Raw genomic sequence first — 16,746 nt, 5'->3', positions numbered from 1 at the left:
TTTGTTATATTTGTATATAACTCTCATTGCATCCCAACCGCAGCCAATGTGAAGCCCGTCGTGGTTTTACATTCACAATGATCATTTTGGGGGAGTGGCTTTGGAGGGAGGCCTGAAGGGACGGGCTGTCGGTGGCAGACTTGGTGAATTTCTCGCTAAATTTAGCAACGACTTTCATTGGAAAAGAGTCAACACTGGGCTGGGTGTTTAGGTTGCATCATCTCTCGCTTGCTTCTCAAGATTACCGACCTCAGCTTTAAAATGAAAAAACACTCGAGGAAGTTATTTCTAAGTGCGACCGCGTTTCTTTATGTCACTGTGATCATGTGTACTCAGATTGTGGCATTACGTATTCTATTGTCTCGTTTCCAGTGTTAGTTAGTCCTTTTGTATTCTAATTTGCTTCCACACACTGAACCGTTCAATGATGAGAACATTTTCAAACCTACTCTTGATGAATGGCGCTGCGGAGTGCTTTTTAAATGTCATCCAGCATTATCCTAATCTTGCTGCTGGGGCTCAGCTCACCAAACGAGGCACTAGCTTTAGTCTCGGCTCTCCAACGATTGAGCCGAGTCTCTGGGACGGCTTGTGGATTGACAATTTCACAAAGGATGGGAATGTAAGCGGGTGACGACACATCACTGGCCTGGGACACTTTAATCTTTTGATAGATCTGTCTGCAGGCCATCATCAGTACCGGGGCAACACAGCACTTCATCCACTCACTGGACAGCAGTCACTGTCTCAACATGGCTTGGTTACCAATCTCCACCCACGCCGCCTTGGAAGCAGCTTAGACTGAGAAAAGTTGTTTATTTCACCGGTGGTTAGATAGACTACACCACCATCTTTGTGAAGGGTGCTTACTCTCCTGCACAGCACATGAATCAGGTTAGCTGGCTGACACCTGCGGGCCACATTGACAAGTGCTGTAATTAGAGCTAACATTTAATGACTCTTAGTTAATGAAATCCATTCCTGGGTACACTGAACCCAGAGCGAGCAGGAAGGAGGGAAACAGCGAGGCAAGCAGAGTGACGGTGACTTTAAGCTCCACATCAGACGACCACGGTCTGATGTGGAGGTGACGCCGACAGAGCTGGGGAAGAAAACAAATCAGCGTCTGATGACACAAAAGCCACAGTCTCATCAGTTGGATTTTCTTTTTCAAATGCAGTGTAGGCCCCGGGCGGAAAGACAAGAGAGAGGAAAGAACATTATGGCTTTTGAGGGAGCATGAAAAATACACTGTAATTATTGAGTAGGTGAGAAGGCTGTGAGATTAAAAGATGCGAGACCAGCACTGAGGCTTCAAAGAGACCTGAGGTTGCCCTGGGCTGATTTCCAGACTTGCTGCAGAGAATAAAAGCCAACAGTCAGTCATGACCAAAGCTGCACATCAGCAGCTGAATTACAATGGCCTTCCCTGTGCTCTGTTGCTTTAAGATATATTCATTGTCCCAATCCATCAAATGTTATTCATAATAATCGCACTGAATCTGAAATAAGCTTTTGACTCATCTGCCAAAAACAATATACATGCGGTCATAGTAATACCAAGCTATTTGGTACATTGTTATGTCTTACTAAAGCCTGATTTATTCATCAAAGGCTATTTTTATAGATTTTGATATTTGGCAAATTTGCAACATGTTTGTGAATCGTGAGTAAAGCTGTATTTACACCACTGTCTATAGATGTAACCACTTGTAAAGCAACAACTCAAATGTGCAAGTTGCTCTGTTTCACTTGTAGCTATAACTGTTGCTTCATTGCAGAACTCAACACAATGAACCAGCCGTAGCTTTGTGTGGGAGCCCGTTTCGCTGCCTCGGCTCTCTCAGCCGTATGCTGAACTACAGCCCAACGGGCACTTTGTGTGTATCAACAAGAAAAGAGCACGCACAGCCAAACAAACGGAGCCCTTTTGCACATGCCTTTGTGTGCAAATATTGACACTCGTCGTCCCACAAACGAGCCTCTCTCGACGCATTTGTCGGAGCTGTTGCTTGTGCATTAGAGCGACGGTTAAAAACACCAGACTCTTTTAATCTCAACACCACCCTCCATAAAAATACCAATCCTGGCTCTCCCTGCACCTGGATTATTTTACTGACCTTTTGCAAGAGTGGCAGGCATTAGCATATGGCAGGAGAGGAGGAGGAGGCAGAGATGGTAAAAGGGAAGAAAAGAGGGATATTCAAATGCGGATAGAGGCCACGAGAGCAGACTATCATGCAGCAGAGAGAAAGCGTATTTTGTGTACTGTTTCCCCAGTCAGGTCCTTTCATGGAGGGGGAGAGAGGGGGGCCTTCTGTTGATTTAGGCTGCACAAAAGGGGCCTTAATCCTTTCAAGGGAACCAAATCAGTCCACAGAGAAGCACGTTCAAAAGGAAACCTCCCTGTCAAGCATGGCCATTGAGCCCCCCCCCAATGGACGCCACAAATCAAGCCCTGGAGGGAATCAAAGGCCAGAATGTGGGAAATGTGTTTGGAGGCCTGCGCGGCGGAGAGTGCGGCTCTACGAGGGAGAGGGTGGGGGTGTTGAAGGACCTTTCATCGGCAGTCGGCCCCGTTCCTGCCACAGCCCTGAAGGGGTCATAACCCTCGTCTCCGAGCCTCCCTCCCGCCCTGCATGGTAACTCCCCCCCATTACAGAGGAATGTCCATTCACACGGGGGGACCACTATTATCCCCGAGCCAGAGAAAACGGGGCTGCTTTTAACAGCAAATTAGTGACTTGATAATGAGGTCACATGTGGTGTTGGCACACTGAGGCCATAAACAGATGCCTCTCCGGCCCTTCCCTCATTCCCTGCAGTATTAGTACATCTTCCTCCTCCTGGTGCATCTCAGCACATTTGCAACAAAGTGTCACCAAAAGCGAACATTGCCTCATGTCACACATCTGTAACCACAACAGCCGACATGACCTTTTTTAAGTTTGCATATTTTAATGTTTCCGTCTGATGAAATACTGGCAGAGCGAGAGAGAGAGACAGAGAGAGAGACAGAGAGAGAGATTTTCATCTCACGTCTCGGTGTGGAGACAGCACTGAGCGGTATTTCATCGCTGTGCACCTTGGGTAAATTGGATCAGCTTTATGGATGCGCTGCGTTATTGCTGTGCATTATCTTAAACGACCAAACATTAAAGTGTCACCGCACTGGGACAATGCACAGCAATTTCAACATGGTAATAACACTAAGGGGAATGAAAATACACCTGCACCGTCACATTGACAACATTTCAGTAGCGTAGAAAGACAAAATGTCTGTACCTTTAACTGCAGCTGTGCTGAACAACTTCTCTGAGCTGGCATCGGAGACCTGAAAAAGAGGAGACTGGAATTAGAAAAACATCACAGCGCCATATCATTTTACACCAAGACGCCCAAACCCGCTCCGAGATAGCTGTTCTGGGGACAGCGCAGACTAGGACTGAGAGGATGTTATCGTGTCATGGTAAGTAATTATGGAGCTTAAGTCACCAAACTGTCGTTTGAAATGAAACCGTAATCCTTGAATTCACCTTGGTTTACGAAGATTCATGATGTGGTTTTAATATGAAGGCTCTCTCTGATCATTTCATCTATGTTCTCAATTTTAACAATATTAAAGGTCAAATTTAACTCCATTTAAGCAATGACATGTCCAGAGTCCGCATCCTGCCAAGCCCAAAATGATGTCCATAATTAGTTGGGTAACCTGAGCATCATGATCCACACCGATAATGGATCTCAGACTGAAACAAAACAAGTGGCTCTTGTAGTCACGCCACTTGGTGGCACTGTTGCTCCGTGACAACACAACTCCATCCCTCCTGCTCAGCATCACTGTTACAATACAACGTGCAGTGATGGGATTTAAACCTGAATAATAACAAAAAGGCTTACAGACGTTGAAAATACTGAGTCACAGAGTAATTTGATTTGGCGACATTAAGGTGAACGAGTCGTATTGTTATCACAAAGTAAGTACAGGTTGCAGGACAGGAAAGACAGGACAACACATGGGAAGAAGACTGACAGACAGGTTCGTCTGAAGAAAATTCATTTCTGGTAACTGGCTCTGTGGATTGCCTCACCTCGGGTTTGTGAATGCTAAATCATGCACCACTAAATATCACGTTCAGGCATTACATTCTATCACTGCAGGCGGTATTTCATGACTGAATATTCAAAATCGGCGTCCAGTGACAGCTTATGCTTTGCATCCTGATGTCTGGTTTTGATCTGCAGGAAGAGTGAAGTATTGTAATGACAAAATGAAAATGAGAAAAGTGTGAACGGACAACCAAATGAACGCTGTTTTACTGCTGGATGTAAAACCGTGTCACTCACTAATGCAACACTGACAGCATGTCAACAAAGAAAGCTGCGGAATAAATGACAGCACGAGAGGTGACATGGAAATGGTTTACCATTAAAAGAAGAAAAGAAAAAAAAAGATTCCAGTGAGAGCATTTTGCACACGCTCACACACACACAATGCAATCTAAGACGATAAGCGGCTCTGAGCCAGCGCGCATACCTTTGATGTGGCAAGGTTAGCGGGAAGGCAAAGAAGTCAGGGTGTTACTTTCTCGGTCTGGTAAATATGGCCTCGTTTCACATTCTGTTTTTCAAGTCATATAATCCACACAAGAGGCGGTGAAGTCTACTCCGGTTAGATCGAGCCATACGGAGAGGGAAGCAGCCTTTCCAAGAAAAAGGAAGAAAAAAAAAATCCAAAGCCGTTCACAAAGCTACTGCGCCTTTTGGACAAAGGGAACCATGTGTCTCGCCACGGAGAGCTTCTGCAACAGCACTGAGGCGACGAGAGAGAAAGAAAGAAAATCCCTTGATCCACCTTTCTTTCCTTTCTCAGGACACAACGTGATTTTTGTCACGTATATATTCTCCTGTCGGGAATATCCGTGAGAGGTAACCAAGAGGATCCGGGTGGGTCTGTGAGTCGGTGCGCAGAGAGAGGGGCTGCGTCCGACGGAGCAAACCAATCCAACAAAGCGCACGGCCGGTTCCTTCTGTAGAGACAGAGCCAAATCACACAAGCAGAGCGCACAACTTCACACGGTATGAGCCCTCCGTCGCTGCTGTGTGTTCAGCTGCAAACGCCTGTCTGCCGCGCTCTCTCTGACGGATCCCGGTCGTGGGCGCACAAGAGCCTCTCCCCATCCGCTACTGAGAACCAGACAAACTCCCATTCATCCAGCGACTGACTGCCAGAGTGCTGCTTCCTTCACGGTCGGGTCCTCCCACTTCCTGATTTCCAGGCGGACTTGGATTCAACCTCAGTCGTGCTCCGTCAGAAGACAAACACACTCGTGTTTTTGGGGGGGCTTCTGAAAGGCGGGCAGCTCGATTGCAGAGGCGCACATCTGCGCTTTTACCTTTTGCGTAAATGGCGCGCAAAAGGAGAGGCGGCAGCGCACCAGAGCTAGATAAGGAGGCAGCGAGAGAGAGAGAGAGAAGGAGAGAGAGAACAAGAGGGAAGAAGAAAAAGGAGGGAGGGATGGGAGAGCGGAGGCAGAAAGATATTCTTTCTCTCACTCTGTATTGAGTGAGATGATGTCAGCCCCTAATGAATTCCCCAGTAGGGTGCTGCTACCATGAGGGGAGGCAAAACAAAACGCTCCTTTATGAGTAGCATGCACCTCCTCGCAGCCCACAGGCTGGTCTTCCTGTTGGACCATCTCCCACTCCACTGGCCTGAAGGGAGGTCAGCTGGTAATAGAACAGCATTGGGTCATTCAGCCTTCAATTTGAGCTCTCCCTGGCCCACCCTGACGGAACAGAAACCCAACAAGCTTCCTTCACTGACACTGCAGACATAACTCATGAATACCACATTTATAATTTTGTGAACCAAAGCCCTGGAGGGATTTTTCTTAAGCTTGCCCACCCAGGGTCACAAAAAAAAACTAGCCCTGCTGGAGCTGGCAGGGCTCAGCGTCTTGCTCCATGGGACCACCTCCTAGTGGCTTCCCAGTATTGATGCCATTGAGTGTGTATTTAAAAAAGGATCACGCAGATTTAAGATGGGACACTATCCTGTTAGGATTCACACTGCAGGCCTGAAAGTAGCATTTACCCGAGAAGCAACGGCGCTCATCCTTCTTCGCCTCGGTTCATCTCACTGGGTGAATCCTGATCCAATGCTGGAAATTGCTGAAAAAATCCTCTTGATAGCGCAGACCCTTAGCATCCTATAGCCTGTCTAATGAGCATTAGCCCCGCTGGCTCGGAGGTCAATGGGTGTACAATAGAGTCACACTGCAAAGTCTCTCGCTGCCAGTTCAGCCCAAGCAACCACAGAGCAGAAAACAGACTTAGCTCATAGCTGAGATGCTAATCCGTCCCTCGGTAACGGAGAGACCGAGGGTGCGTTGGCTGGCTGGGACCGGCCACATGAAGTCATGGGGAATGGGACATGCAGTTGCCTGAGATTCAGGGAGGCAAAACAAATCCTCACACATCCACACAACAGCCCAAACTGCAGTCAGATGCTCGGGCTGGTTGGAAATAGGCAGTTTACATTTAGCAGAAAAGTGTTTGTCCATATCAAGTTCCCATGGGCTTGGCAGAGCTGTTCAAGGGCACACAGGTTAAACAAATGTGAAGTACCATTAGGGGGTGGGAGGGATTTTATCTTATGTGGCCGCTTAAAGTCCAGCCACTTGGTTCAGTTACAGAGGACAAAGGCTGTGGTCACAAAAGGGCCTGGGAGACACAGCAGCCTGCATGGCCATGTGTTCATCAAGTTCGAGGCTCCTGCTATGCCCCCTTGTACGTTTCACAGATGTATGCACTGTGCATTGAACAACTTCAACCAATGAAGTAGTTTACCCTCTGGCTCACTGCTGCTCATAGGCTGTGGGAAAACATCTTTGATACTGCACTACAGCGGCATTATGGAGCTGCGCAGTGCCACGCTTCATGCAAAATGCAGTAAATCACGTCTAAAATGAGTTGCAAATGCACCAACTGTGGTTACATGTAATTAGATCACAGGGATTCTTATGTTTGAAGCGGTTATTGCGATGAAGCATCAGGAGCGTATCGTGGTTTGGCTTCAAAAGCATGACATGGCCGGCATCAAGATATGTATTTATGTGTCTGCCACCAGCAGCAAACGGCTCCCAGACCTTTTCACGAGCCTGTGCGCGAGCAGCCGTGAACGAGCCGCTGTTCTCCATTTTAAATGGCAATTATCAGATTTGCGAGCGACCACAAGTCTGTGATTACAGCCACGCTGCCAAACAATCGCCGTCCGGATCTCTTACAGCACATTATTTTTAATTCAAATGAAACGACGGCGGAGATGAACACACATAAAAAAATGAGAACCCTGCAGTTTCATGTGGAGATAAAGAAACATCGCCTGTGGGAGAGCATGAAGCGCTGAGATCAAACGCAACGTCTCGATGTGTGCTATGTATCTCAGCAATTGCTGTCTGGGCACGCAAGTTCTGTCTATAGACCATCAGCTTCACACTGACATTTTGTCATCTTTTATTCCTTTTTTTTTGGATGCTGATTCTCCACTTCAAAGAAGCCAGAGGCTTGTTTGCCTCTCCCCCCACAACCATGGTGTAATTTGACAGGAACTCTCTCCTAGATTACAATCACAGGGGACCGGCTCGCCTTTATGAGCCTTCCTGCCATTACGCCAAATCTGCCCTTGATTAAAATATTACTGATGAGTGTAACATGAGTGCTGGCAATGTAATATGTTAAAAGCTTTCATTACGTCTGTCTGTTGACTCAGGGCCCTGCCTTTGCTTTACAAGGCCTGAAAAACCCTCATGACTCAAACTATAGGATCGGATGCAGAGGCCAGGAAATGGAAAGAGACTTTTCTCTGTGACATTGAACAGAGTCTTGGTGAGTGAACAGCAGTCATCTCAGGTGGGTGGAATATTTCAGTTACAGTTTCACCTCACAGTGACATCTTTGTGAGAATGAAATGGTGCTGAGGGGAACATGAACGTGTGTACCAAATATGGCAATTCACCCTGTAACTGCTAAGACAGTTCCCTCTAAACCACAAACGTGACCCTCATGGTGGAGGCAGAGGAAACTTCAGGGAATCACCCAAGTATTTATAACTAATCCTCTGAGGACCACAAATATCTGTATTCAATTACATGGCAATCCTTCCAGTATTTAATGAGGCATTTCACTAAAACAATGGACGCACTCGGTAAAATGTCAGGTCTGCGGCGGCCTGTTGTTGCACGCATGCACATTTCCTGATCCGCACTTCGTTCCCGTCGGTGACGGTGATGTGTGTTGTTTGCCAGGAGTTCAACACCATATGGCTTGTCTCTGAATTCCTTTACTGACTAATTCTACGAATGTGGGTAAACTGCGGATCTCCTCGCACAGCCTCTCATAAAAACAAGCATCCATTTTGTTATCTTCTTCCCGGCAAACCAGCTCGAGATGCAAACGCCACCAGCTGGAGTGGAGTGTGGCCTTAGACATAATGATTGGCAGTGAATCACAGAGGCAGGCAAACATGTTTCATTATGTTCCAGTGGCTATTTACACACAGTAATCTCACTATTGGAATTAACAAGATAATGCTTGATCAAAAAACAGGCAGTTCAAGGAAAATAAAACCTGTTTTACATGGATTAGAACCAATAAATTCCATTCTTCTTAGAGGAGGGGGCTGGGATTACATCACAGCCTCCGTGTTGCTTAAGACCTGAAATGTCCAAATGTTGCAGTGCAATCTAAGAAGTGTGAAATATTTCTAATTGCACACACATAAACCCACACACTTGGAAACACCAGCATCTCCTCTTCTCCCAGCCCTTCGAGGGCGGAGTGAGGATGTTTTTTTGAAATATATTTTCTGTTTCTTTCTTTCTTTCTTTACAGTCATTACATCCGACCTTATCTCTCCGAGCCTGCGCTGGGTTGTCAATGACAACTGGCTCCAATCTCTACCCCCTCCCGACAAGCAGCACTGACAGGCCCTTTCTTCCCAATGCCTCAGACACGTAGCCAGACATAAATTAATCTGTCACTCATTGCTAGTATTAATGTGGGGATGACACACGGCTGTGCATGCAAACAGACACACACACACACACACAGAGACAAAGACAAATGTAGCCAGCATTAAAAACCCTTACACAAACTGGGACATCATAGCATGCCAGAAGTGGTGAAAAGTCTTTTCTCTTAAACTGCATCAATCCAACATGCTGACAGAGAATATGAGCTTTAAGGACGTCCATCAGCATTGCCACAGACATGCTTTTCAACAATAAACCTGTAGATAATGCCAAAAATGCTACTTTCTATATCTTTGCCCACTTATTTCAAACAGGGTGCACACAGGATGTGGTTGGCATAGAGTGCTGACGTGATGGGTTTATAGGCCAACCCCGAAAGTCAGCATCGCACTCGTCCCCTCAACAAAAAGCCGATGGGGGTTTTCCTTTGGATTTTGGATGATTGCAGAAAATAAGCTCTGTGGCAAACAAATGTGTACGAACGTTTGTTCAGCATATAATCTTCTTGAAATGAACACAACATTTATGATTTTTGAAGCATGAATGCAAACGACAAAAGTAAAACAGCTAATGTTAGGCTGTAAACAAACTACACCACGGTATACACAGCGAGGCTGTAAAGGTGGACCAGACGTGTGATGATGTTTTGTAGTCTCATTTAGCCACTTGTTAGCAACGTGTGGAGTATTTACTGACGTATTTTGTATGTTTCTGAAAACGTTTTAATCACCTTATTACAGGCATCGAACCAAAAACTCGAATTCAAAAAAATCCATCAACTTTGAGACGACGGAACCAAAATTGCAGAAATGCTGACTAATTTCCCGATTTTTGGACTCATTCCTGCAGCACTGCATTCTGGGAACTTTGAGGAAGATTGACAGGGATGAAAGCATCTGATCCGACGACGATACCTCTAAAAGCAGATCCTTTTTGATATAATGACGCTTCCTTCACATGTCAGCCGGGCAGGCAGCGGAAAAACAGTTTCTTCCGGTTGTTAAAAGCCTGTAGAGACAATGTCATCTGCTTATCTGTATCTGCTGATCTCCCCACAGCCTCTGAAAGCAGGCCGGGGCCGTAGGCGGTCAAGATAAATGGCCTGATCAATAGCAGACATTATCTGGATCTGGTAGGCAATAATCAGATCCAGTTGACATAGCGGGGCGCAGAAAGAACCGGCCTGTCGGCGCGAACAAACCTACTTCACTGGCCATCAGTCTCCTGCCGCTGCTGGGAGACTCACTGTGGAAAACAATGCAGGCAAGGAAATTGGTTTAACCTTCCCTGCTTCAAATGCTTCAGTTACATCCCTAATGCAACCCCCTCCGTCACACGCACGCACGCATGCACGCACGCACACTATTGTGCGTATTAGACATGATTTACCTTTAACATTTTCATTTAATGTCGGTATAATTGCAAATTCCCAAATCCAAGTCAAATTATTTTAAAGGTCAATTCTGTGTCCTTATTGAATGTGCTGTCGCTCAATGCTGACAGAGAGATTAAATAGACCGAGGAAATGAATTGTCGCTTTTGAACCAGGCATGTGACGGGGAAATCTGAATTTCAATGTGCGGCCTTTTTTGTTTGTGATCCTCACTTTCATCTCTACGTCACGACTGTGACCGTGTAAACAAGACTCAGTGCTGCTGGTCATACAAACCCATTGATAGGCTACGCTTATTCAGTATAACCTCATCAAGCCTGTCGTGGCATTTGATCTCGATGACAAAAAAAAAGGAGGATTATCAGCTTCTTTTAATTTGACCCCAATTTTCTCTCTGCAGCATTACAGTGGAGTTATATCCCAGACAGACAAAACATTCCTAACAGATATCCCGCTGCATGACGAACCCCCAGCTTTCATTTTTCTCCTTAATCTGCATGTCTTTATATTTGCGGAGACCCAGACGACATCTACAACCAAAGCACCGTGGCGCTGGAACCCCCCAGCGAGGCCTCGACTTCATACTAAGCGAGAGCAACTGCGCTGGCAGGGATAATATCTTCCCTTTCTGTCTCCTTCTTCTCAGTGGCGCGATGGGAGCGAGGAGACAAGGGAAGGCAGGGAGATAAAGGAGGAGGAACTAGGGAGGATGAGAGCGGGAGAAGAAAACAAAACAGGAGGGGATGTGGAGAGACAGACAAGACGGAGAGGGGGAAGGAGCCAAACAGGGAGGTAGTGGGGAAGAAAAGGAGGGGAGAGAAGCCTGCTGTGTTATTTGTAAAGGAAGGCCTACAGGAAGGCACTGAGGAAATCACCACTAAGGCGCTGTATTAAAACCTGTCTGACCCTCTGCAGACCCCCCGAGTGATTCGCCCGGCTGGAGGAGTATGGTCGGAGGGATTAGGCCTCTGAAATGTTCCGTCAAGACCATTCTGTCAGGCACCGCCGGAGACAGCCCCCCCGCCCCCCCCCCCGCACTCCACTCAAACAAGCCTCTCCAGCTCTCTCTATGCTCAACAGCTCCGGAGTGGGGCCTGACGATAGGCTCTCTGGGGGGACACAAGATTGGCCACGGACATCAAAAGCCAGCAGGGTGACAGACAGCAGGGAGGTCTCTGCCCCCCCCCCCCCTGCCTTCTTCCCCCCGCCCCCCCCCTTTCTGTCGCTGTCCTTCTCTCTCCCTCCATCTCATCCCAGGCCCCCGCTGGTCATTGAGGGGTTTCTAATTGCATTTTGCAGGGCCTGAGCTAAATAAGGTCGTTGTTCTGTCTACAGTGGCCTCCCTGCTGGGGGGGGGGGGGGGGGTTAGGCCCCTTTGAGACCAAAAAAACACAAGGGGAACACGAGAGCTGATCTGCTGATTGTTTGTTGGCTGACAGGTGATTCGTGCTGTGTCCCCTCAAGAGGTCCTCAAAAGAGGATCTCACTCTGCAAAAACCAGGAGCCTTTCATACTTTCAGGATGTGATAGCGGCGGCCTCATGGTTGTGGTCGGAGAAGGTTGTGTGTGTGTGAGCACATGTGCTGCAGGGATCTGAGCGGCATGTCATGTGACGGAGCGTTTTAACATGTCAGAGACAGCGCTGAGAAAACCTCTCTGAACTCGTCGCCCCTCTGTGTAACACTAGAGCGCGGGAGAATGGTTGAACAAGAGGGAGAACGAGTCGTCCGTGGAGACGGGAGCAATTTCATCTGTGAATCCCCTCCACCTTCCCCTGGCGGAGTCCGTACAGCCGAAAAAGTTAGCTGGTGGTTTGTGACCCACGTGTGAAGCTGGTTGAGGGCCAGAGACTGGGGCCGCAGGGGTCTGTCTGTTGACAAGAACGGGAGGCCTCTTCCGCTTTGAAGCCCTGTACATTTAAATATTTCATGACCCTCATCTCAAGCCCCTTTTATCAGATGTGCGCTCTGGCTTGTGGCTGCCTTTCATTAATAGCACAGCGAGAGGAGTTAGCGTCGATCTAATGTCCCCATCAGCGAGGCAGATCTGAGGGAGCCTCTCCCGTACCCGGGCCCCTTTGGCACTCGACATATCTGGAAGACGATCTCGTTAAACGCTAGTAACAATTACACCAATTACAGATAAGCCTAAGTGTGTCAAAGCCACAACACGATGTTTACAATGATTAGCATGCGGCGTTATCAGCGGGGATGGCAATCAACGCCTGGTGCTTCACAGGATCACAGGGCTCTTTATCCGTCACTATCGATACAAGTTCAGCGGCTGAAGGCAGACCTGAGCGGAGCTGTCATGTTCTGCACTCCATCATGCTGCCGGTACCCAGCACCAGTTAACACAAACCAGGTTTGACGGAAGACTTTACAAGATGTCACAGGAACAGAACAATGATATCAAAGGGAAGAACATCACAGCTGGCCACACCCTTATTTCTGTTCATTATCGTCAAAGGCATCACAAAGACACACTCGTCGGATCTCGCCGAAGCACTCATGACTCCACTCTTTCAGTAAACAATCCCGGTTGTGGGATCGGCGCATGTGAACGATGTGTGCTTCCAGCAGTGGAGTGGAGCGCGGTGTGGGCCAGTAGATTTCCACGAGGGCGCGTGCTGGCATGGCACGGGGCACCGGTCTGGAAATGCGTCTCCGAGGCTGGCGACCATGACATAAGGCCCCGCTTGTCTGGCTGTAATAGAGACGCCTTTGAGAGCGGCCTGCATCGGCCCGCGGGACACATTCCACGTTTTCCTCCACAAACTCCGCGCCACCGCGAGGCTCCGGGTCCTAAATGTGCACATTGTGAGGCGGTCCTGCTGGCAGCACATTCACCATGGGGTTATTTGAGTGGACCCAGGCTCCCAGGGCGCAGATAGAGTGTGTTCTCTCTCTGGAAGTGTGTGTGGGGTTCTTTGTGAACCGGTGTGTTGTTTGTGTTTATGTAACTGCGTCTAACGATCCACTTTAAGAGTTTGTTTTTGCTGTTAAACTGATACCAGGAGAGGCATAAAAGAGTGCCAGTGTGTGTGACGAAGGTCTGACGTGGTCTTAGGTCTGCAGGTTCCTGTCAGCGTTTGTGTGTGACTTTGTGTTTGAGGGCCTGATGTCAGTCGAGGCCACAGGGGACCATTAGTCTAAAGGGCCACCCAGTCAACAGGCAGCGCTAAGCCCGATCATCAGTGCCTGTCTCTGCTGGGGCTTATCATGTACTGTGTTTACCAACACCAAGCTTCACAGAGATGATCTGGGGCGGCTTGCTGTCTGTTGCATTCTCTCTCTCTCTCTCTCTCTCGCTGACACACACGCACAAACACACCCACCGCCTGTAAGAGGATTTGCACTGGCAACAGGGACAGGCTGCGTTCTTATCCAGAGAGAAAGCTGCGGCACCACACACACAGCTTGACTCACATGCCTGAGTTCACAGGTAAAGACACACACACACACACACACACACACACACACACACACACACACACACACACACACACACACACACACACACACACACACACACACACACACACACACACACACACACACACACACACACACACAATTCCCTGAAGGAAACTGAACAAAACAGTTTGTTGGATAATAAAGATTTTAATTCAGTTTGATGAAGGGTTGAATGAACAATACGGCGGTCCACATGGATCACACACTTCGAACCAAATAATGCTTTCGGCTCCATGCTAATGGGTTTAACTGCTAGTTTAACTCAGAAGCCTGGTAGTTTGCACTGTTTTCTGAATTAAATAGCTTTTCAGCATAGCTGTTTTATTGATAAAGTAGTGCGATGTCGTTCACACAAGCTACATTTTCCCAAGCATTTCTGAAATTTTCTGCCGAGGTCTGAAATCTAACTGCAAAGGATCAGTGAGCATCCGACCCACAGCCGCTGCTTTGCGGATGGAAACAGTGTGTGGAAACACAGTGTCGGGGAAAACAGTTTGCTCACTTTTATTGTTTCGGACGGCGTGTTGGGCTAGAAGCTAACAGCTAACGGATCTACACACACGGCTGACTGCATCGCCGCCGCTCAGACACACCCTTATTCCGAGCCTTTTTACTGGGCATCAACCTCCCGTTTTTACGATGTGTTTTTATTGTGTCTTCATTTGAAAGATTCGACAATAAGGTTTTGAATGGAATTGTGAGCGGGCGGAGGCAGCACCGGCTGTGTTTTCCTCCTCCGTCTACTGATTAGTCTGCTCCGGTGGCCAAATTGTTACGTGATAACAATGGGCGGTTGGTCGGCTGGCCACGAAGGAAGTCATTCAGTGTGGGTTCACTGACTCTCTGACTAGGGATATTAGAGGAGCGTCTTTCAGTCACGCTCGATGGAGTCCAGGCTCTGACTCCACTGAAGCCTCTGGTCTGCAAGCGGATCTAACAGGGCCACAGAGGCCTGCAAACACCTGTCATCCACTAACACTCCGGTTACAATAGCACCTGGGACTGCCCCGATGGCTTCACACGCGGAGGGGCTCACAAACATTACATACATGACATGCAAACCAGCATGTTTTTTCCTATTTGGAGCCATATGCTGGTGATCTGCATGTATGTAGCGCTGAGAATTTACACAACCGACACGTGTGATTCGCAATTAATCACACCACATAAACACACACACACACACACACACACACACACACACACACACACACACACACACACACACACACCGTCACTGCCTGCGGGAGGAGTCCTCCTGAGACCCCCGAGGAGACAGATGTGTCAAAACAACATATTGGTTTCGCTCCTCTTTGCTGTGGTGTTGCTTTGTTCTGTCACCCCAAAAAACATCGGATGTGATTTGCTCTGCATATTGCTGATGCATTTTTCACGGGTTACTCTGAAAACACCATGTACCTCGACATTAAAAAGCAATTTAGCACTCCCAGGATTAAAAGCGCACGTTAAATTGAAGGCTACACTTGGCGTGGGCATGAAAAATTGAGTGGCTCCTTATATTAACCAGGTTGAGGGCTGCACACAGCATTTAGATCGACGAAATGGAATCTTTTAGCATTACTAATTCATCCAATTCATCCACAGGAAGACTGGTTTCGACATTGTGCACGACTCACCGCTGAATACAAACATTAGCCGGCTTGCAGTTGAAGCTGTGCAGCGTCTTGTGAATAGTGAGAGTACCAGGTGGATGTCTATCAGCAGGGATTGTTAAATGTAACCTACTTTCAGTTCTCTTTCATTTCAGTGAAGCTCCGCGTCTTCTGTTCCCTTAGACAAGCGGTGAACTGTCCTTCAACCCGCATTGCACAAATTCACACACTGTCCATACTTTTATATTTAGCTGACGGAAGAAGAAAGCCGCTCATAATCCAGCATCAACACCTGCGATCTCCTTTTCCAAACTGATTTGAACCGCAGCAGGGTGAATGAATGAGGGAGCTGTTGGACTGTGGGAAACAGCAGACGACACGCCGCTGTTTCAATTGGCCCTGATTCCAAAACGGCCTCTAATGTTTTCTCTCAACACACTGAGGAAGCGATGGAAGAGAGCAGATAAAAGAAGAGCAGGATGAACACCCGGGTAGTGGACCGTGGCCCCACTTAAACATAATGATGGATGCTAATGATGCCCATAATTACCGTTTCTAAAATGGTGATAATTACAATTCTTTTATAGCTCTTGATCCGCGGCCAATCTTGATCGTGATTGTCGGAGTGATAAACGGTGATTGCCAGTGTTTGACCTTTGAATGCACCAACATACCAAATAAAGCACTGCAGGATGAGACCAGCGGCTTACTTTAGATGACTTGGACCAATTACTCGAAATGGTGAGAAAAGTTATTCACCGACGCTTGTATAGAACCTCATTATAAAACACCAGAGGAATGATAGAACACCTATGTTAGCCAACCTGCATTGACTGGTTTTATGGCCACTTGGGAGCAGGGCAAACAAAAACATTGACGTCTCAGCAACGTTTTAGCAAACAGTGGCTTATCTACAAGAACAGAAAAAACAAAAAGCATGTGAATCAATCCCTGGCACCCAGGTCCACTCTCCCTCCATCCAGCCCAGCGCTGTAGTGTTGGCCTGGCCCCCCTGTCACATGGCACAGTTTACGCCTGTGTTACACCAAATGCCCGATAATGCAATCAAGCAGCTTTGAAGCCTGGCGAGTCTCCGCCGCATGCTGTAATGAGGGGGAAATGAAACCGCTCCCTCAGTGTCTGATGAGACCTTCATCAGAGACGGACGGACAGAGAGAGAGAGCGCATTCAAAATGAACTCATCCATCTTCAGCCATGAGCCCAAAGCG

The 16,746-nt window shown here is 47.6% G+C and overlaps 1 protein-coding gene across 4 annotated transcripts in view; it reads right to left on the bottom strand.

The window, feature by feature from the left end:
- Window positions 1–16,746, bottom strand: part of auts2a (activator of transcription and developmental regulator AUTS2 a) — a gene marked incomplete at its 5' end in the record, with an annotated part of 301,972 nt that overhangs the window by 34,231 nt on the left and 250,995 nt on the right. For all 4 annotated transcript variants that reach the window (XM_079284033.1, XM_079284035.1, XM_079284034.1 and 1 more), the window contains one exon: window positions 3,286–3,334. In XM_079284033.1, coding sequence (XP_079140159.1) covers window positions 3,286–3,334 — 49 coding nt within the window. The remainder of the gene's footprint in view (window positions 1–3,285; window positions 3,335–16,746) is intronic.

This window comes from Melanostigma gelatinosum, assembly GCF_949748355.1.
Source record: "Melanostigma gelatinosum genome assembly, chromosome: 14".
NCBI lineage: Eukaryota > Metazoa > Chordata > Actinopteri > Perciformes > Zoarcidae > Melanostigma > Melanostigma gelatinosum.
Note: the sequence above shows the minus strand (reverse complement) of the source record. Positions and strands in the feature narration are given on the sequence as shown.